General features: G+C 48.4%; 2 protein-coding genes across 2 annotated transcripts; both read left to right on the top strand.

The window, feature by feature from the left end:
• Positions 1 to 9,060: 9,060 nt before the first annotated feature.
• LOC135811589 (centrosomal and chromosomal factor-like) lies at positions 9,061 to 20,951 on the top strand. Its single transcript, XM_065324823.1, has 3 exons — positions 9,061 to 9,371; positions 17,123 to 20,009; positions 20,471 to 20,951. Exons 1-2 carry the CDS (start codon positions 9,182 to 9,184, stop codon positions 19,351 to 19,353), a joined length of 2,421 nt encoding a protein of 806 aa, XP_065180895.1. The 5' UTR covers positions 9,061 to 9,181; the 3' UTR covers positions 19,354 to 20,009; positions 20,471 to 20,951.
• On the top strand, positions 12,327 to 16,188 carry LOC135811588 (uncharacterized). Its single transcript, XM_065324822.1, has one exon. The coding sequence runs from the start codon at positions 12,675 to 12,677 to the stop codon at positions 15,642 to 15,644; it is 2,970 nt and encodes a 989-aa protein (XP_065180894.1). The 5' UTR covers positions 12,327 to 12,674; the 3' UTR covers positions 15,645 to 16,188.
• Positions 20,952 to 22,010: the final 1,059 nt, after the last annotated feature.

The following is a 22,010-nucleotide window of genomic DNA, read 5'->3' as shown; positions in this document are numbered from 1 at the left end:
TGCAAAAAGTTGGCCTGGCGCAGGCTGGCGGCGGCATGTTTTGAGTACAAGGCTCGTACTATATGCATTTGCTAGTAAAACGTTTTTGCCGTTTACACGAGAACGAAACGGAACGAAAACGATTGAAAAACACTTTGAGGCCGTTTTTCGTTTGAAACGTTTTTCAGCGTTGTCGTGTTAACGCTCTTATCAAAATCTGTGGAAGCGTATTCTTTTGAAAACGTTTTTGACAAAAACGTTTTTCAATCGTTGTCGTGTAAAAACGAGGCCTAAATGTGGCCAAGGGTGGCCACATCACAAAATGCAGAAAAAATTCGATCCGTTGCCATGGTTTTTACAGTACTCGTGGCAATACTAGTTCCAAAAAAAAAAAAAAATCCACAAACTGCTTATCATGTGTGTCTGACAGTCTGTGTGCTTCCGGGATGGGTGTCAAAAGGTCAAAGGTCAAAGGTGTGTGTATTTGAAAGTACTGTTTTCACATGTCAAACTTGGTAGTACATGTACTCTATAGACTATAGATCTAGCTCTCCTGATGTGATATCACTGTCGTTCTCCAAAAACGGCCAAAATAATTAATTCAATCCTGATGGGGCCAAAATACCAAAAAAATTCAAAGTGCGAAAATCAAACCAAAATTCAAAAATAATTGAAAACATTTTGTGGACAAGCCTACCAATGATCGAGTCAAAAAAAGTCGACTCGGTGTCGACATGACGTACTAGTACTACTAGTATGACGTCGATCGTCGCGAGTCGACGACTCGACGACGTCCCATGGCCATGGGCCCCCATCACTCCCATGGCCATGTCACCCATGCCATGGCCAGGCATGCAGTCGGAGGCACGCATCCAGTGAAGCTGCAGTGATCCTACCAAGACGGCAAGAGTGCATAAATCAATGTAATGTAATGTTTATGGACTCTTGACTTATTATTATTATTATTAAATTTTTGATAGGGCAATCCCCACAGGCCTAAGGCCTTCTTACAGGGTACCCTAAATGTGCCAATACAAGGTAACGGAAGCGAGAAACAGATGTGCAAAGGCGAATGTCAGCAGGTAGAGAGTTCCAACGATCTGAGCCTAGAAAACTAAGAGGAAAAAGACCATACCGATTTAAAGCAGCGGGAAGAGTAAGGGCTTTAGAAACTTGCTTGTCTTGATCCTACTGCACTGATTGACAGACTCTGTACGGTATAATCATTACTGTATCTGATGATTGTTTTATGTGGTGTTGATTCTTCACAAAATGTGTTATTTTGCCCGTACAAGAGGCTCTAGCTTGTACTGTTAGGGTGCGTTTGGTTGGTACGATCTGAGAACAGGATCGAACAGCTGGTGCACATGGAGCAGCTAGCAGCCTCTAGCAGCCTCATGCTAGCAGCTAGCAGCCTCATGCCAACCAAACGGTACTCCAGAAACAGAGCACATTTTTGTGAAAAAATGTGCCAAACTTGATGCGCGCACGTGCATTCTTCATAATGTGTATGGGTCACCATGGTCACTTTGTACGGTACAACGAATCCAACCCAAAATCGTATGCACGTGATCATTTGGGACCAAAATCGATGTTCCCGCCAGGTTTCACTGTGAAAAAGTGAAACTGCTCGGTCTGCTCCGGCCTCGAGGCCGGTGTAAACGCGAAAACGGTTCCTCCGCGAAAATGGTTCCAGGCATACACCGGTTACCCCCTGGAACCGTTTTCGCTAGCGAAAACGGTTCCACCCTAGCCGCGAAAACAGTTCCTCCGCGAAAACGGTTCTTCCACACATTTCCTGCATCTATGGCCCTCTTGGAACCGTTTTCGCGGATGGGGTCTCACCGCGAAAACGGTTCCAGCTAGCCGCGAAAACGGTTCCTCCGCGAAAACGGTTCCACACATTTCCTGCATCTATGGACCGTTTTCGCGGATCGACATGCATCCGCGAAATCAGTTCCCAATCATGAGTTGTGCTTTCGGTTTTTTTCTTCTTCAAAACGTCCTGAAGATGTCTTCTCTTGGTGGTAATCGGGCGTGTTACGACGAAGTCTTGCAAGCGTTGCTTGCAAACGCCTGCCTCGTTTCCTGCAGACGCGAAGAGGCGTAGAGCAATAAAACGCTTTGCAGTCAACTTCGTCTTGGATCGTGGGGTCCTTTTTCGCCAAACAGATGAAGGCCTACCACAATGGATCACAGACGACGGTCAACAAAAGGAGATCTTGCATCCATGCCACTCGCATGATATGTCTGGTCACCTTGGCCGTGATAAGAGAGGAGGAAGGTCTGTGAGAGGTGAGTAACTAATATTACTTGGATTCATTTATTTTCAGTCTCAAATCAGTGAAAGTCGAGAGGATGGTAGTGTGTGGTGTAAGTAAGGGAGTTAGTGCACCACATTTAATTATTATTACTTTCAACCGTCTTCATGAAGGCCCACACACAAAACTGACCACAACTGACAAGGCTTCTGTTGGCATATCAGTACAGTAATTGACCCGGATTAACTCACTTCATATACCGTAAAATACCGCCAGAGCGCCCCTACCTCCTCGTCGCTTCAGGTGGGGAGAGGCGGATGGGCGAGTCCTCCTTGCCGCATTCAGTGCAACATGAAAAAGTACTCACCCCACGAAAACTGTTCGTGCATCTCGTACACCGACCAAAGGTCAAGAGCCAGGAGTCGTACAGACCCGTCAAAACTCAGGGTTTGTGCGATCCCTGGTCAAGAGGGTACCTAGGGTGGGCACTGTTGCGTACATTTCCAACGGGGTCGAGCACGCGTCTGCAGTACAGTACGGCATCACAGACTGCGACAGAGTCATACGAGGATACATCCCTGACTTCAGAAGTCAGGGAGGGGCGGACAGGAGAGACGGGGCGCTCTGGCGGGATTTTACGGTACATGTAAGCACGCACCTAATTTTCCACCATACATGACTGTAGAGACTTTCAACCCGGGTTGAAAATTCTCATGTTAACACAGCCTAAGGCCCGGGTTCCGCTGCGGCTCTGCTGCTCCGTGGTACATGCAGCGGAGCAGCGCGGTTCCACTGACACTCGCCATTCGCGGTACCGCGGTCGTGCTCCACACTTTTTGATGATGTTTCATTTGCCTGCAAGTGCAATGCTTGAACAAAGGAAAATTCAAAATTTAACATTTCCTGGCATTTTCAGGAGGTCACTATGGATACATTGACGGTAGCAAAGTTTGTCCAGCGCTGTGTGAACTGAATCACGGTTTGCCAGTGTTATCTTGCTGCAGAGTGTTGGAGTGTTTTGAGTCTGCCTTGTTCGTTCTGCCGTTATGTCACGCAAGTACAGTAGAGTCGCGCGCTGAAGAACGCGGAGCCCAAGAACGTCCAGCCTGAAATTCTAAGAACACCACAGCCTAAAGCTAAGAACGGCGATGTTGGTTTTCTGGCAGCTTGTGGAATACATATGATCCAGTACGGATTGTTTGAAATTGTTTCTAAGAACGTGCTATAAGAACGCAGCCAGATTGCAGAAAAAATAAGAACGTCCCAGGCTAACCCCTTGGAAACAACGTTCTTGGGCGCGCGACTCTACTGTACTGTTCTCTATCTGACCTTTTTTTGCAAATTATCTGTGTGTGCCCAATGCGTTCCACTTGTTGTGTTGCTTTCGACTTCGTAGTTTTCGGCTGTAGTTTATTAGTAGAATAGTGGTGCATACATGTATTTGCTCGTATTACAGTCATGTACAATCATGTATGTCGGCGGCTTTTAACACTCAGTAAGTCTACGTCAACTATCTCTACAATGTCATGACTGTATACATGTATCATTATTACAGTACAGTATACTCACTCAGCGTTATTTGCAATAATAGTGAGGTTCTGCCACACGGTATAACGTGCCAAAGTACGTATGGAAACTTCGCCGCGGTACGGGATTTAGTTTGATACGGATTTTTTCATACCGTTTTCCGTGTGAAGCTCGCTTCACACGGACTGGACTCCGTGTGAAAAGTGAGCGTACAGAGTACATGTGGCGGGGTGTTCGTGCATGCTTCGAGCATGCTACGTGCAGCAGAACCGGTGCAACGTAGGAAAAATCCGTGTCAAACTTCACTGCAGTTGACACGGAATTTGGTACGTAGTTCCGTGTAGCAGAACCTCTCTATTAATAATTTGTAAGAAAGGGTTTGCTCCCCACACTGGAGCTCGCGCTATTCCGCTGACTTTACTTGACACTTGACTGACTCACGACTGCCATCCAGAGCACACGAGTCCATCCGTTCTCACCGTCCAGGAGCGACACTGACTCACGCTGCTATCTGGTGTTCACGAGGTGTTTGTGGCGCTGGAAACGGAGCGTCTCAGTAAGTTTGTATCCCTGGTGATGTTTGTGCCTGGAGAGCACTATATAAGTGGTGCTCTTCAGGCACAATCTTCCTCAGCCTACTCAAGCTCAACTGATGAGGGGTGAATTCCCCGAAACACTGTGTTTTGAGCAGGGAGTGGTGCTTTCTTGCAGGTTTGCCGAGTCGAAGGTTCGATGGACTTCTCGTGTGCTCTGGATGGCAGTCGTGAGTCAGTCAAGTGTCAAGTAAAGTCGGCGGAATAGCGCGAGCTCCAGTGTGGGGAGCAAACCCTTTCTTACAAATCATCGCCGAAGTCGCAACCACTACTTCGTAATAATATTAATAATAACTCTAACGAGTTAACGAGGAGAAATCTGTCGTTAAAATAGAAATCGTTATACAGAAATTGATACTTAATATACTGTCCTATTGAGCGTTGAGAATAAGTGAGAATCGTTGTTACCTTTGGTACACGTAAACCAGTAATTTTTTTGGGAAATCGTTATATATGCGCCTCGTTAGAATAATGGCTTTTACAGTAGTCTTTGTAGCATGCCCAAAAGTAGTTTGTTGTTTGTGTTTCCCTTTAGCCGACTTGTCCTTCCTCCGATGTGGATGGTGTGGTAGTTTCGGCAGACTCCGTTCAGCAAGGAGCGGAAGAAGCTGATGTAAGTTGACCTTGCCCAGTGCGTATTTTATGCACTTTTCATGAGTGCGTCGTGAGCTTTCAACCTAATCTTTGTAGCATGCCCCAAAAGTAGTTTGTTTGTGTTTTCCTTTAGCCTACTTGTCCTTCCTCCGATGTGGATTGCATGGTAACTGGCGCCAAAAAAATGGGTACAATTGGTGGGTACCTCCTCGTGGTTGTACCTGGTAACCATTGTAGCACGCCATAGAAGTCTTGAATGCATCTATCGTGTGTTACATTGGGCTAAATCCCACCACTTTCTTAGGCTTTCACTTTCAGACAGTGATGTGTATTTAGGACCTAGCATTTGCTTTGTTCATATTGTAGTTATATGATTCTTAGGTATGTGTATGGGATTGAGGCCTTTGGCATCTGGTTGGTGGATCTGATCTATCCTCCCCACCGTTTAGGAGCTGCATCTGACGCCTGATCATGGGGTGGTGGCGTCCCACGGAAGCGGAAAGGTGGTTCTTGACCAGGGAGTTGTACGACTCCTTGTTCTTGACCTGCCCAGTACGCGAACCCGTCGAATTTATTTATTTATTTATTAGGTATGTGTATGGTGTGCTTCTGTGTCTTCTGACTGTAACTTTATTTTAACTCTGAAAGAGCAGATTTGATCCTTTATGACTCCTTCATTTTCGACACATTCTCTGTACTGGACACATTGTTGCAATTATTCTATGTAAAATAGAAGAAAAACACTAGGGAACGAGTTATGAAGCAATTATCCACGACTGCAACAAGATAATAGGCAGAAAGTACGATAACAGGGCACACAACTGACAGGCTACTGAGACATTCAGTTTTGTGCCCTGTTAGCGCACTTTCTGACTGCTTATTATCTTGTTATAGCCATGGATAGTTGCTTCATCACTCGTTCCGTAGTGTTTTTGTTCTATTTTACATTTGTATCCGAGCAATTATCGTACACTTCCTTTATATTTTAACTCGGATACTGAGCCAGTTATAAATGTAAAAAAGAGAAGAAATACATGAGAACGAGTTATGCAGCAACTATCCACGACTATAATATTCTTATTCTTTGTTTAAACTGGTGTCTTTCTTTATTGGTAAAGTACGGTTTTCTACTTCTATACGTTTGAATGGCGTTGTGACATGCATTATCATGTATATCTGGTGTGGATGCATGTACATTTTACAGAAGGGTGTATGCATGTACCGTAATGTCGTGTATTGTGTATCAGGCGTATACTTCAACCAGGTATTTATTTGTATGTCAGCATGGAAACCAGGCTTCTATTGACTATACAAGACAGGCTTTTTAAATACAAGACACTAAAGTATGCACGTTGTACAGGTGTCCATAACCCAGTGGGTGTGAACATCCCCGGTTGGGTGTTCATTGGGTGGTATACATGTACGTTCACATTAGACCAATTTAGTCCAATAATCAATGGAAGACAATCGCCTTTCCAGATTCATCACATTGTATAGAGCTAATAACAACTACTACTGTAGTAGCTATTAGCAAGCATTACAATTACAATAATTCTCAATCAAATTTCCGGCCAGGAGCCATCATCAGGATTGAGGAGAAAAAACAAGTGAGGTGGACCTATAACAGGCAACACGAAGTGGAACGAAACTACACCATACGTGATAAAATTGCACCATCCTTTCGGCACAGGCACATACCCATGCACATGCCAAAATACTGAAACACCCACTCACACTCGCACCAACACTCACTCACACAAGCTCACACCCAAACATGTGTAACTAAAGACACACACAAAAAATACCAATGTGCCTGAAAACAAGGTGTGAATAGTGGTGGGACTATGACAAAAGAAAAGGAGATGAGATTCCGTCGCCAAACTGCACTTACACTACAACATTGTGCTGAACTACCGGTATATAACAATGGCGTGAACAAGCACACATGACAACAGGACAGGACAGTGGCAACAGAAACAATGATCATCATCCAATTTTTCACATTGTCAATTGTCAAGCAACACCCAGCCACGATCACGGTTCACCTTAGGATGGTGTCTGGAGATGTGGATTGCCTCCCTTATCCGGCGGTTCACGTATGACACTTCCGTTGCGAGTATGGATGGTGATGTGAAGGGAATGAATGGCGCTGTGGATGGATGTTGTAGTGGTTGGTGCAATGCGCAGTGCTCTCCCCAGGGCTTCTGCGGTGCACAGGCTCTCGCTTTTCGGTAATGTTCCTGGACTCGCTCCCTGACACACTCTGTCTCTCCCACATACTCCTCTCCACACAGTAATTCTTGTGTCGGGATAAGTCATTCGGACAGCGAAAGTCACAGCCGCAGACACACACCCTCACCCACACACAAAGCAGGTAGCGTGATTACAAAGCTATGCATGTGTTGCCGACAAAGTTACGAAGGTAGAACTTGTTCTCATGACGACACTTGGACACCAGCTCTGACCTCTTGTAGAGGGAGCGGGTCCCAGGTAATCTCTAGCTTTCTGGCCAGACACAGACACAGGCACAGCCAAGATGTTAAGAGTATGGTGCAGCTCCACTAGCTCCACTAAGTTTTTCACGTAGGCGTACAACATACATGACTTGAGGAGTTCTTCACGTAGGTGTACTGCATGGATGGCTTGATAAGTGCTGACGGTGATTCACATCCAGAAATCAAATCCAGATCTCCATAATCTCCATACTTCAGCTAGCCATGTACTGAAGTACTAGCTGTGCAGGTTAATATCTCACAAATTATGCTAAATGTCTCGGCCATCTGTATTGACTCTCTATTGTATAAGCGATACGAACGCTGTCGATGATTTGCATCTACAAACCAAATCGAGATGTCCATCAATGTTCAGGTAGCCATGTACTGAAGTACCAGCTGTATAGGTTCTCACAAATCCTGCTAAATGTCTCCAAGCCAAGTGCCAGCAGTACAGCTACTGAAAAACTGTAAGGTCTGAGAGGAAAGCCATAAAATAAGAATTCTCACAAACTCTCATTTATTAATTATCTCGGCCATCGCGAGTGATTCTCTACAAAGGCAATGGAAGGCAACAGTCACAAACTCTCATAAATACCTCGGCCATCGCGAGCGATTCTCTACAAAGGCAATGGAAAGCAACAGTCACAAAAGTCTTCGAATAGTTTCTCAGTACCAGTAGATCTACTGGAGGAGTCAAGGATGTACAGACTGGAGCCTGGAACCGTTTCCGCGGATGATCCCAGTTGCTGCAGTCCGCGAAAACGGTTCCACAGTAGACAGACTCAGTGGTCGCAGTTGCCTGGAACCGTTTTCGCGGATGGTCCTACACCAGAAAATTAATCCCTGAAACCGTTTTCGCGGCTAGCCCGGCTAGTCATACATCAGAAATTAGTGGGCTGTGGATTCCAGGGGGAAACCGGTGTATGCCTGGAACCATTTTCGCGGAGGAACCGTTTTCGCGTTTACACCGGAGCAAGCAGAACATGTTCTGGCCGACCCAGAACAGGTGCAGTCCCAACCAAACGCGCTGTTCTGGTGAATCCTGTTCTAGTTCGTACCAACCAAACGCGCCCTAATTGTCCATAAAAAATATAAAAAAATCAGTGCAGTCCCGCCGTTCGGCGATGGCGCGCATTCGACACCGCGTACCGGTACACCATGGTACACCACTACACACTGAGTGCGTTCGATTATGCACGCGAATCGATTCACGAATCGATTCATGAATCGATTCGCGCTATTCACACCACCCCATGTGAATAGAGTGAATGGATTCCGAATCGATTCCAGGGCCCCTGACATGAAATCGAACGACTTGAATGCATGTGAATGGATTCATGAATCGATTCAAGTGTGTAATCGAACGCACTCACTAGCAGTACCAGTGACCGACCGGGATCCGCGGGAGTCGACTTGTACGTTGTAGTCCCCGATCCCACAGGCACAGCAGCAGGCCATGGCCAGCCCTTTTTTGGGGGATTGATGCTAGAAAAGTGGGCGGCAACTCGGCGCTATAGCTAGGCGCGGGATGTCGGAGCGGGGAACCGCGGGATGTATGGATGCATGGGAGTGCCAGTCTTTCCCCAGTTTCCAGGAGTTGTACCGGGATGATCGCTTGGTGACAGTTGACAGGAGCTGTTTGCTGTTTGATTGAGCCCAGATGCAGAAGGATTGATCAGGTTTAATTTTTGGAGGTTGCCAACCTGTTTAGTTGGCCTTCCTGGCTGCTGCGATGGCGGACCTAGAGGATGATAAGCGAACTATATCTCTGAACGTAATGGGAATCGGTTTACTGGAGTGTTCGTGTCGTTGGCGGCGCTTCGAAAATGTCACCGTTCCCCGGAATGAGTTGTCGGAGAGTTCGATATTGTCGGCTGTGAAGGAGTGCTTTGGTCAGGAGGAACCTTGCCTGAAGTCACACGGTACGTTCTGCACCTGTCAATAAAGATACCAGTTCATTTATTTGAAGAATTGGCGATGCTTTGACGATGCCCCGTGATTTAGATACGTCCCGTCACCTTCAAATTTACTAAATGGTCTACGAACTTGTACTTTTGCCTTTCATACTACAATGTCGACATGTCATACGACAGTGTCATGTATTTCGTACGGTAGATCAACAACTACATGTATTTTGTAGATGTACTTCTTCGTAAATTGGGCGGAAGTTGTGCAGTTAGGATACGAATACAAGTAGTCGATGTACTGGCACATGCTCCTCTGCCTCTCCACGTGGTCTCGTGCATTGTGTTCTAATCAGGAATCTGCAGTGCCGGTGAGCCCGCGAATTTTGTAAATGGCTGACTTCGAAGTACATGACATTAACTACTTGGCGTAGTGTGTAGTGTAAAGTGCGAAGCTGCCATGACGGTATTTGAATTGACTTGCACCAAAACTCCTGAAACGTTTATTTTCGTTTGATGTTTCAGTGAGGTGCCACGGATGTCAAAATATTATTGACTCTTTGACTGACAGTAGCACGCGTACACAAAACGTCGGAATAATGACTGTGACAATTGTACAATTGTATTGCCGTGGCCAAGAGTACATGCCCCCCCCCCAGAGTGCGCAGCTCGACTATCAGTGCTGCTGTTCCGACAGAATTTCAAGCTGAAATCATTTTTATGATGTGGTTTGCACGTATTTTCAGACGTATCCTAGACCAGTGGTGGAGAGATCGCCATCTAAGCCTGTACAAACACGTGTCAGAGAGCACCAGTGCGGCGGGTTGACGCCTTTGTGCATTTTGAACGCTCGAAATCACACCTGCAAGGAGCATTCCATCATGAAAATCATCATAACATCAACTTTCAGCTTTTCGGACAACACTGCAAGCAGTGTTCATAGTTGCACACTCTGGGGGGGATATTATACTCTTGGTCATCCTCAGTGAAACCTGCACCCATCATTAAAGCACATCGTCACAGATCTGGGACTGCGTAGCGCTGACGCTGCCTGGTGGTGGTGTTCTTGTTGCGCTGAGTGTGTGTGTGTGTGTGTGTGTGTGTGTGGTGTCTGTGTGTGTGTGTGTTTATTGTATTACATGTGTTGTTGCGAACTTGCGATCAATATTGTTTGGTACTAATGTCACTGACTGTGTAATGTGTGCGGTGATGCTGGTGGTGATCATGATCATGCACTGTTGGCATTCAGCGTGTATAAGTTAGGCGCTACTGTGCACCACCCACGTGTGCAGGTGTGAGTTAGTCTTTACACGCTCGACGATTGGATGTCACACTCCGGAAAGCTGTGTGAGTGAGTGCTGGCATGGCACTCAGGCACGCCTGCCAAAGTTGTGGTGGTCAAGTTTGCATGGAAATGAGACTATTGCGAACCTGCACATATGGGCCATCCGGGGAGATTTCCAGTAGAGCTTTGCCGGGTACTAGTAGTGTTTTCTTCAGTTTCCGGGAGGTAGCAAGAAAGGGTAAAGGAGTTTATGTACTTTCTGCGGAGAGCACACATCCGAATATTCCTTCGCCTTTCGCCAGAAAAATCACGAATTTCCTATCATACTTCCCTTGTCTAGTAGTCCCGGTCACTGACTATTGTGTATGTCTGTCTTTTGGATGTCTTGAGAGTTTGTATCTGTGTGTACTGTGCATAAACATTTGTAATTTGTACTAGGGCTGAAAGGAACACAATTTCTCAGTGACCGAGCGTTCTTGACGCAAACGAATGAGCGAATCTTCTTTATTGATAACTCTTGGTACTGCGACTCCCCGTGTTGGTGTCTGGCGCCTGTGTTGAATCCTGCTTGTAACAGCACAATCCAGTCGCGTCACTCAAGTCTGCGCCTTGCACCATTTCGTAGCCCAGTGTTCGCAGGTTTTGGGCTGCGCAACGCGCGGCACGTACTTGAGGGATGCAACTGGATTTCATCATCGTCGAGTAAGACTGTACTACTACGGGTACTACTTTTAAAATAGTACAATATTCGCGGGATCCGCGTTAGCATCACTTGAATGTTCAGAAACGCACAAGCTACTTCGCTTCCGCAGGCCACCACTATGCCTTTACACCTTAGTGGCGAATGCAGACCTTACAAGTGAGTCAGGGGAAAGGAGGCGAGTCTCTCAACCATTCGGGCGTGTAACGGCCCATAACCCTGTAAACTCCATCCTTGTTATCCTCACTCGAGCTGTGAGTACCCAGTTGACTGTGGGTGTCGGCGCAGTTCAACACGCGTAAAAAGTCTTTTTACACGCTCCCTGCTGCCAGCGCGGGAGTCTTTTTACACGCTCCCTGCTGCCAGCACGGGTCTCGAACTCGGGACCTCATGATTCGCAGGCAGGCCTGCAAACCAATCGGCCATATGCGTTGGTCTTAATAGTACAATCAGATTATAATGACTTTGTAGTAAGAGTGATGCCTGATGGTGAAAACTGAAAACACAACACTGCCACAAGTGCCAGCACTAGCAGCCTCGACTAGACTGAGTCTGTGACGTGAACCAGGTGAACAGAACGACACAGAATATAAAAAATTATTCCGTGTTCTTTTGTCCAAAAATGTAGTCTGGCATCGCGCGAGTTGAAGGATAGCGCTACCATGGCTACATACGTAAACAGCCTAGCTGCTGCTGAAATTCGAAAGACTAAGTCACAGTAAGTGTTCGCATTTTTTGTCCCAAATCTTGCCGGTCGCGCACGCGACTCGACTGGCTACTGCAGTAATACTGCGCTACACGCACTGTACTGTACTGGCAGTGCAGTAGCCTACTGCCAGTACCATGAGTACAGTGCGTGCAGTATCCAGCATGGTCCTTGGTGTCACTTGTGCCAGTTGTGGCGTTGTGTACTGCCTGAATCTGATCGGACAGAGTCAGCATGGTCAGTAGAGCTTTTCCAGTCTAGATCCACTCCGGAGAAAGTAGTAAGACAGTAGTTGTCTTGCACTCCTACCCTGTATGTAGATCTACTCATCGCGTAGGACGTAGTCTACTTTTTTGTTGTTCCTTCCTACCGCGTACCGGTGAAATCTAAAGCTGAGTTTCGGTGAGCTAACCAGGCAGAACATCGCCTGTCGCATTCTTTGACTTGACGCTAAATCGAGCCCGGGAGATCGATCTTTGTATCTTCTGCGACGATCTGGTGAACAAAAAAACTGCTCGCTGCGCTGAACAGTAACTGTTGTTTATCGTTGGCGTGTTGCTAGTGCTGCGCTTTCACGGGGGCGGCGATTTGTCATGCTGGCCTTGTCCGTGTGCTATTCGTCCTTCGGTAATGGACCAAGTAAGTGCCGATGGCGATGGGTCGTCGTCTGTGCCTGCAGCTCCCGTTGTCGGAGGCGGCACGACCAGCCAGCACTACGCTGAAATGAAACGAAAAGGTTCTGCTGATCAACATAGCATCAGGCTTGTTGGTCAGACGGTGATCGATGGTGTCGATTCGCAGCATGAGTTCGTGTCATGTTCCTCGGAAGACGAGCGAGAATCGGTGGCTGCGATGATATCCAAGAGCGTAAAATTGAACGGCGCTGGCTCGCCTCGGAGCGCGGGCTCTGGAGAATCAATGGAATTGCTCAGCAATACTGCTGCTTTGCTGACTGCCAACGGCGCTAGTACCAGTACTAGTGAGGCTAGTGATACGCTGGCTTCAATGGATACTTTTGAACTGGCCCAGCTGTACTTGCGCCGTACGCGGAGAGGAACTCACAGTGACTCCGATGCTGAGAAACTACGCAGTGTTATCAATAGTGGCATTGGTGGCAGTGATGGTTTTCATAGTGGTGATGCTGGTGCTGGAAATAGTGATGGTGTTCACGATCTTGGTGAGCTGTCTTTGTTGCGTACTCTCGGCGATGGAGCCGAGTCCAGTCATGACCCATTGTCACAGTCGGCACCAGCGTCCGGGCTGGATCTAGATGACATACGCGATCAGCTACGGCAGCGTGATCAAACGCTGGAGCTGGCGGCGCGTGTCGGCCAGGAGCTGCTGGAACGCAATGCGGCGCTGGAGTCAGACTTACGTGTGCAGTCGACTAGTCGCGATCAACTACAGAAGGAGACGACACAGCTACAGCATGAGATCACCGTCAAAGAAAAGCTCCTCAAGATGTATTATGAGGAGATGGAAGATGAGGATGAGCGGGCGAAAGCGTTGCAGCAGCGACGGACATCCCGGCAGTCAAGCCATTCGTCGGTGCGCAGCTTCTGTATGAGTCCGGCAAGGAGCATGTCGTCAATGAGCAACATATCGGAGGAGGCGTCACAGCTGTTGGTCGCCGAGTGTGAGGAGCTACGTTCGGCAAACAAGCTGCTGGCGGAGGAAGCATCGCTACTGCACCAACAGGCTGCGTTGCTAGATCAACGCGAGCAAGAGCTCATTACGGAATGTGTTCGCCGACTGAATGAAGCCACACAAGGCCTTGGCGAAATGCAGGAGGCGTATCGGCATCGCGAGGAAGTTGCCGAGCAGCACACGGAGGAGATTGCAGCCCTGCGCGAAATGAACAATCGTATACGTGACGCTTACACGGACCTGAGCAGTGAGAAAGTGTTGCTACAGTCGGAGCTAAAGGATATGTCAACACGCCAGTCTACCCTATCCGGTCAGGTTGTAGAGCTCCAAGAACAGTACGTAGAGTGCCTGACACTGTTCCGTGACGCACAGTCCGAGCTGGCATTGTATCGTAAGCATGGCAATCTACCCGGCCATCTGGCCACGCCAACACAAGCAGCTATACCCAGGCAGCAGTCCATTGGCTCAGAGCTGAATGCCGCCATGCGTAACCAAGCCAACGAGGCTCCTGGCTCGGCCACACCAGCGTTTACTCCACTGGTGACCACGTCATTGAAGGTACCCTCGGTCTCGCTTTCCGCAGCTCCACTAACACCGACTACGCCAACAAGCTTGAATAGCAACAGCAGATCACAAGGGAGAATTACACCTCAGCGCCTGGACTCGTCACGCGGTGCACCGACTAGTGGTCACGTCTTGCCAACTGCAGCTGACCTCTCCACCCAAGAGGTACTCGAAACGGCACCTTCATCCGCTCCTCATACCCCCACTGGCTATCGGCAAGTATCGGTGCAGGATGTAACACCACTTGCAGTCGTCCCGGCAACACCGTCCTTCGCGTCACCCTCCGCTGCCACCAGCTCCTATTCATCATTTACCGGTGGTCCTTTAACGCCACAAGGCAACGGTGCCAGCCCACTGCTTAGCTCACGTTCCCAGCATGCTAACCAGATCATGAGTGCAGTGCGTTCCCTGGACAGTAAGCAGACACTGAGTCGCACAGCTGGTGTGTATCAGCGCAACCAAGCAACCGGGACGGGGGGACTAGGTGCAGCACTGTCCACACCAACTTCACACGAATCACCGGGCACTGGCCATGCTTCAGCTGCTCGCACTGCAAGCACATCGAGTCGACAGTCTTTGGCTGACCAATCGCCTGCTGACACGTCGACATCTTCATTGGCAGGTGCCAAAAAGATGAACGATGGCCATGAGAGGCGCATGTACACTGGGCCGGAAAAGCTTCGTATCGTGAAGCCCATGGAGGGTTCTCTCACGCTGTTGAAGTGGAAATTACTGGCTCTGCAGCAAAACACCGGCGCCGATGTCTTGCAAAAAGCCCTCTCTGTGCCAGGCATTCATCAGAAAGGAGATGAGTCTGTCGGCTCTAATGCAAGACCCGTAGGCTCTGGAGAGCACACACCCAACACCAGCGAATCTGTTCCAACGATACTGCGCCAGCCGGCCATGCATTCAAGCAGTGCACCTCTTTCAGCAATGTCTTCGGACTCTCCCAAACTTCGTATACACATGGCGAGAGGAAACACCTCTCCTCAGCCGCCAAGGTCCTCCTCACATGCTGCAGAGAGCAGCTCTTCATCATCCACAATGCCCGTGTCTTCTGCTGCCCCGGTGCCACACTTTGCCATTGGAGATAGCAAGGCTGGTGCTGACCCCATGCTGGCACCACCGTCTACACCTGTAGAAAGTGGAGCAGCAGCGGCAACCAATAGCAGTCCTGCTGGCATGCCAACAAAGGCGGCAACGCCACCAGCCGGCCGCATTACAAGTCGGTTTTCGCGCTTTTCTGGCATTGGCTTGGGTGGTGCGCTGAGTGGGCTGGGGACAACTGCTGCAGGGTTTCTGGGAGCAGCATCACAACCTGTGGCGCCTACACGTTCTCACCACCAAACTATGAATGACACAGAGATAGATGGAGGCGAGATTGAGTAGTCCTCTCGTAGCCGTATGCACACGTCCCTAGTGATCTGTTATTTATTCAAATTCCAACATTATCACTTCTCTCTGGCTTGTGGTGATACTCCCAGGACGATATTGATTGTTGCTATGGACCTATGTCTGAACTAATTCATAGCAGTCTGAACTAATCCTATAATATTCTCTTGCTGTTTGTGGTGTCTAATCAGTCTCCTGTCCCGCTGTCCATCTTGTGAAGTCGTAAAGGTCTATTTAATAATACTTCGAAGTATTAATCCTAGTGCTTCTACATTTGTCAAGTCAAGATTTCTCAAAAATTCTCTCACTCTTAATTTCCCTGGCTAACCAATTATTTCTCGCTAGTGAGCTCCATATTTGTTATATCTTTATTGCGTTTTTACCTGCTCATCTCGCGTCTTGAGTAGTCACGGATGCCTTTAAAAACGCCTCTTTCTGCTGGCCATATTTTCCCTGTGGTCATCCGCCGCACATCGAGAGACTGAAATATTTTTGATTCCTGTTCCACACCAGACCTCTGTCGTCTTGGAGTAAGAAAACAGTGTATCTGTTAGTCTGGACCGGTTTGTTGTGTGCATACACTACTTTGCCTGTGCAGTCAAACCTCGTTAGGACGAACACTGATAAGGCGAACTTTCCTTTAGTACGAACTAGGGCCAATCCTATGGTTGGCCAGGCATCATAATTATCCTGAGAGTTCTGGTGTGATGCATTCGTGTTTCATAGATGATTGTGACTTGGGGATGGCGATGGTGACCGGTAGCTTGCATTCCAACACAACAACAAAAATAGATGAAACAACCTGGACATGGATTTTCGATCTCTAAAGCACCTTAGAGAGTCTATCATAGTCCTAAAACCTGTTGGGATTGTATGCCTATTAGAGAAGAGAAAACAAAGCGTCGTTGCTGTTACTGTATATACATATGCCTGTTCTTGATTTAGAGAAGAGAAAACAAAGCGTTGTTGCTGTTACTGTATATAAGTCGTTGCTGTCACTGTATATAAGGCTATGCACCTAGATGCATGGAGCACACTATCTCTGAGCTGCCGCAGCTCATTCTGAGTGTACTTGATTTCTGTGAGATCTTTGCTGTACAGTATAGAGTATAGAGTACATCATGGGTCTACGACTACGTATTAGTCTGCTTGGACTGTTGGTGTTATACAGGTGTTAGATCCCTGAGTTTGCCTCTGGAACCAGTCTTCATGTGCACCTCTCTCTCTCTCTCTCTCTCTCTCTCTCTCTCTCTCTCTCTCTCTCTCTCTCTCTCTCTCTCTCTCTCTCTCTCTCTCTCTCTCTCTCTCTCTCTCTCTCTCTCTCTCTCTCTCTCTCTCTCTCTCTCTCTCTCTCTCTCTCTCTCTCTCTCTCTCTCTCTCTCTCTGCTTGTGTCACTTTAACGCATGGCATATTGTTTTGTATGTGTGTGTGTTGTGCGTGTGTTCATGTGTTGTGTTTGTTGTGTTGTGTGCAGTGTTATGTTACCAAGGCACACTGCTCTCAGAATCGTCAGATTGGTGTGAACGCATCACTAATGGCTCATTGCTAACGCTGCTCAACCCACCAGCCATCAGTAACTCTGCAGCGTATTGCCACATGGCCAAGCCCAAAGCGCCGTCGCTCATGTCTTTGAAGTCAAACGAATCCTGTTGCTCGGAGGCATCTTCGTGTAGCTCGGCTCAAAGTAGTCTTGAGGCACTGCACTTGTCTGATACGCTCTCGCCAGAACACCGGAGTGTAGCGTTATGTACCAACTGCGGTCGTCATCATTCTCCCAAGGTCCAAGCCTTCTCAGGACCGTCATCGACATATGACCGGGCTGCACTTCAGAGGCGTGCTACAGCATTAGCTAACGGGCCTGCACATTATCCCATGCAAGCATACACTTACGACACAACACAAAACTTGCTGGCTGTTCGTCAGAATCTGCTCCATTATCAGCAACAGCAGCAGCACATTGACGGCCAGGCTCAAGAGCACGCCCATCATCACCATCCTCCCCACTGCCCAAATATGATAGCATCATTGCATCACCAGTTTCAGCTGCGCCAGCAAGAGCTTCAGCAGCAACAAGACCAGCAGCAGCGCCCACAACAGCAGCAGCAGCAGCGCGTGTACCAAGTGTTTGTTCCTTCACACTATGGTACTCCGACGCAGTTTGGATCACCTGACCTGTCTACTAGCCATGTATCTGCTGCTGCTGCTGCAGCAGCAGCAGCAACAACCTCTGGAGCTTGTGCCTTTGTACCATTGCAGCCACTGCCGACTAATTCTGGGATTGCGCAATCGGTTCACCAGCGGCATCAGTATGCCATGAATGTGCGTCGACGGACACTAGGCTGCCAGCAAGTTCATCAGCAAGGCAGGGGGTCCTCAGGGTCTCCTCTACACACGTTCTCTCCCAGCTCATCTTCATCATCGTCAGCTATGTACTCGCTTCCGTCTTCACAGTCATCCCTACAGAGTAGCAGTACTGCTTCAGACCAGTCCAATGTTGCCAATCTTGAGCAGCAGCAGCAACAGGCACAGCATTCAGTCTTCTTGTCCTCTCCACCCGCACTCTCCAGCTCGACGGGAGCATCTTTCTCCGCACCCATGTCTCATTCTGGCACCGTTCCGTTGTCTCCTCTACTTGGCCACAGTACTGTCCGACCAGTGCACTCTGCCAGATTCATCTCCTCCGCTACAGACACAAGCACACAGGCAAGATGGGAGCAGCAGCAGCAGTCAAGTGGAGTGTCCTCTCCGCTCATGGCAGGTGATGAGCAGCGTCCCAACACCGCGTCCTCTCCGGTGTGGGGCAGCAGTCGTACAGTGCGTTCCGGCTCTGTATCTATGGTGCAAACACAACGTGTGGGCATGGCGTACGTAAGACAGGGACAGCGTTCTGGCTCCAGCTCTTCCAGTACGACTGTGCCGCTACATGTTCAGGCAGCTATCAACAGTGGACGTGCGTCTGTGAGTAGCACCAGTGCTCAATCATCAGTTGGCAATTCCAATCCGCACATTCAGTTTGTGCAGCGGAACTCGTCGGGATCATCTCTACAGTACTCGCCTATGGGTATGTCACCAGTTAACTCAAGGCATCGAATAACTCCCGTCAGTTCAATGCATCATATACCATCGCCTAACATGTCGCCTGGTATGTCTCCTGGTATGTCGCCAGTTGGGTCCATGCACCGTATTCCGTCACCTGGTATGTCGCCTGGTATGTCGCCTGGCATATCACCAGTTGTGTCCATGCACCGTATACCATCCGCCAGCTCTCTGCACGCTATATCTCCAGTCGGGTCAGCACAGCACATGTCTCCCGTTTCTAGGCACCGCTCGCCTCTTGGCTCTCACTCTGTTCACGGCATGTCGCCGGTGCGTACAATGTCCCCAGTGCATGCTAGGTCGCCAGTGCTTGCTAGGTCCTTAGCTTCCTGTTCACCTGCAGTATCCACAGGCAGTGCCTTGCCAGCAATGTCTCCAACCAATAACACCGTCCACGGCATGTCACCCAGCGCTAGCCCTAGGCACTTTCGCTCGCCAGGGACCAGTGTTCCTCATTCGCCCATGGTAGTACGCAATCCTGCTGCCATTTCCACCAGTGACACGGGCAATCTGCAGATGACTGCTGTGACTCATCATGTACCGCCGGCTGTCTGGGTGCCAGCAGCACAGAATCTCTACTACCTACCGCCGATGCAACGCCAGCAGTAGCGGCGCTGCCACTGTGTGTGCGTGTGTGTGTGCCACCTGCCACCGCCTTGTTGCTGTCCAGTGGTCTGTGTATGTGTGTGTACGTGTGTATGCAAGTGTCTGTGTGTGTGTGTACGTGTGTTTGTATGCTCGGCGAGATCTTTGGGCTCAGCGGAGGATCATGCGTCACTAGCACGGAGCCTTCAAGTCCATAGAAACGTGTAATACATCTATCCATTGTACTGTTTTCTGCATGCACAGAGTAGTCTAATTAAGTTAACATCAACAGATTGGTCTATCTTTACAAATCAATGAACCTTCCCTTTCAAATCATTTCTATCGTTTTCATCTTCCCACCGAGATTGTTTTATTTCTGTGCCATTGATGGTGTCAAGTAGAGGGTGCTGCTGCCACTGCCACTGCTACTGCCGTGTGCTTCCTTTCCTTCTTTTCAACATCCGCAGTATTGACTCTAGTGCTTGAGCGCTATTTCTGTGCTCAGATTGTCTTTCTTCACGACACCCCATCCCCCCGCACCCTCTACCCCTCTTGCCCTCCCGCATATGTCTGTATCTGTGTGCGTGTGTGTGTGTGTGTGTGTGTGCGTGCATTTCCTTTAAATTATCTACATCTGATTGATAGGATGACAAGCACGGCGGCGCACGGGAACCATCTCTGTAAGTCATTGATGCTACAAGTAGTGAACTCACGCATGCGCGCGCGCACACACACACACGCATTTGTACACACTTGTACACGCTTGTACACCGGCACATGTACATGCATACATGGACGTGGGTAACCTATTGTCCAACACCTTTCCTGCACAGCGCTAAGTTCATATCTTGTGCCCCCCCCCCCCTGTTTAATCTTGGGCACTCTCCTCGTTCCTTATCGTCTGTGTAACTGTTGTCAGATGTTGTCTAGTGGTTACTCCAAATGCCTTTGAACTTTGAGTATCAACTTGTCAACATCTACTTTGAGTATCAACTGGTCAATATCTACTTTGAGTATCAACTTGTCAATATGTACTTTGAGTATCAACTTGTCAATATCTAATGTCATCCTGTTTCTGTTTTGTGCATTCACCATGCCTGTGTGTTTCTTGTTCTTCGCTGTATTCACCTTTTTTCTCTAGTTTGGTGACCAGTGTGCCGTCTTCAATGCCATAGGCAGCCTCGCCATGTCACCAATCCTGCTCCAACTAAGGTAGGACATTTTTAGCTGTTCTCATCGACTATCGACATCAAAAGACGTATTCCGGATACCTCCTCTCTCTCTTTCCCGACTTTATTCACGCTCTGTGCAAACACTCTTTGTTTTCGAATATATACGAAACATCATGCATCAGTCCTTGTATTAGCTTCCTTGTCCTTTATCGTCCCCGACCCCAGTTCTCTTGCCTTGTAACATCGTGAACATACACTCTCGCCTGTGTGTTTGCTACTTCTATCTCCTGCCACCCTTTCTAGCTGTAGTCTCTCTCACCCCACCCATCCTCTCTCTCTCTCTCTCTCTCTCTCTCTCTCTCTCTCTCTCTCTCTCTCTCTCTCTCTCCCTCTCTCTCTCGCTCTCTCTCTCTCTCTCTCTCTCTCACTCTCTCTCCCTCTCTCGCTCGCTCGCACTCTCTCTCTCTCGCTCTCTCTCTCTCTCTCTCTCTCACTCTCTCTCCCTCTCTCGCTCGCTCGCACTCTCTCTCTCTCTCTCTCTCTCTCTCTCTCTCTCTCTCTCTCTCTCTCTCTCTCTCTCTCTCTCTCTCTCTCTCTCTCTCTCTCTCTCGCTCCACTGGCATTGCCTCTGCTGGCTACCACTTTGCACGCCAGTCTTCTTTTTGCTTGTTGCTGGTCCTAGTTCTGTTGGAGTGACTCATTCCAGCCTGTTTTCTTGGAGAGTGGCTGGGCATGTGGGTGCACGAGTGTGCTCTGCACAGTGCTCTTGCCTTCTTTTTAGTCTCTTTATAGTCAAGTTATTTAGAATAGCTATGCCTCAGTTGGTTTTTGGATCTTGATTTTTCCCCCTTTCCCCAGCTCTTGGTTTTCTTAGGTTAGACAAAGATTTTCCCCATCAAATTAGTCAATTTTCTCTTTGCTACTTACAAGTAGAATTCTTGACAGATCAACCCACCCCGATCTATTATAGCACACAAGATCGCATGACTCACAGTCTAGTTTGTGTGTGTGTGTGCGTGTGTGTGTGTGTGTGTGTGTGTGTGTGTGCGTGAGCACAAGTTGCTATGGCTTCTGCTGTAGCATCGCTATCATCGCCTCCGGCGATGGGCGTAAAAAGGTCAAGGTCAAAGATGTGTGCGTGTGCACATGCGTGTTGCATGCTTGACGGTGTGTGACAGCTGCCAGACATGTGCATGATGTACGCAAGCACGAGTGTGTGCTGTGCCATAGCATTCGAAGGTGGTTCTTTTGTGTCACTACCACCAGTGCCATCATCACCACCGCTCTGGCCATCAATCATGATCTACAGTGCCATCATCACCACCGCTCTGGCCATCAATCATGATCTACAGCGACATGGTGTATGCACCACTGTCAATAGGGCTTGAAAGTGATAACGTCAAAAAACGGCCAGGGAGTAGTAAGTTGACATCAGATTTCTATTTTGGATCCACTTAGGTGTGACTTTGCTATTGCCTCAGTGTGTGGGTGCATAGCAACCCACACATG

This window comes from Sycon ciliatum, chromosome 3 (genome assembly GCF_964019385.1).
Source record: "Sycon ciliatum chromosome 3, ocSycCili1.1, whole genome shotgun sequence".
In the NCBI taxonomy this organism is placed as follows: domain Eukaryota; kingdom Metazoa; phylum Porifera; class Calcarea; order Leucosolenida; family Sycettidae; genus Sycon; species Sycon ciliatum.
The sequence above is the reverse complement of the archived record's forward strand: the minus strand, read 5'-3'. Positions and strand labels throughout refer to the sequence as shown.

What these genes read in the sequence shown, in the direction of transcription:
- LOC135811588 (XM_065324822.1), top strand. Translation starts at nt 12,675, where the DNA reads ATGGACCAAGTAAGTGCCGATGGCGATGGGTCGTCGTCTGTGCCTGCA.
- LOC135811589 (XM_065324823.1), top strand. Translation starts at nt 9,182, where the DNA reads ATGGCGGACCTAGAGGATGATAAGCGAACTATATCTCTGAACGTAATG. An exon ending in ACCTTGCCTGAAGTCACACG is followed by an intron (nt 9,372 to 17,122) that starts GTACGTTCTGCA and finishes TGTTGTGTGCAG; the next exon opens with TGTTATGTTACCAAGGCACA.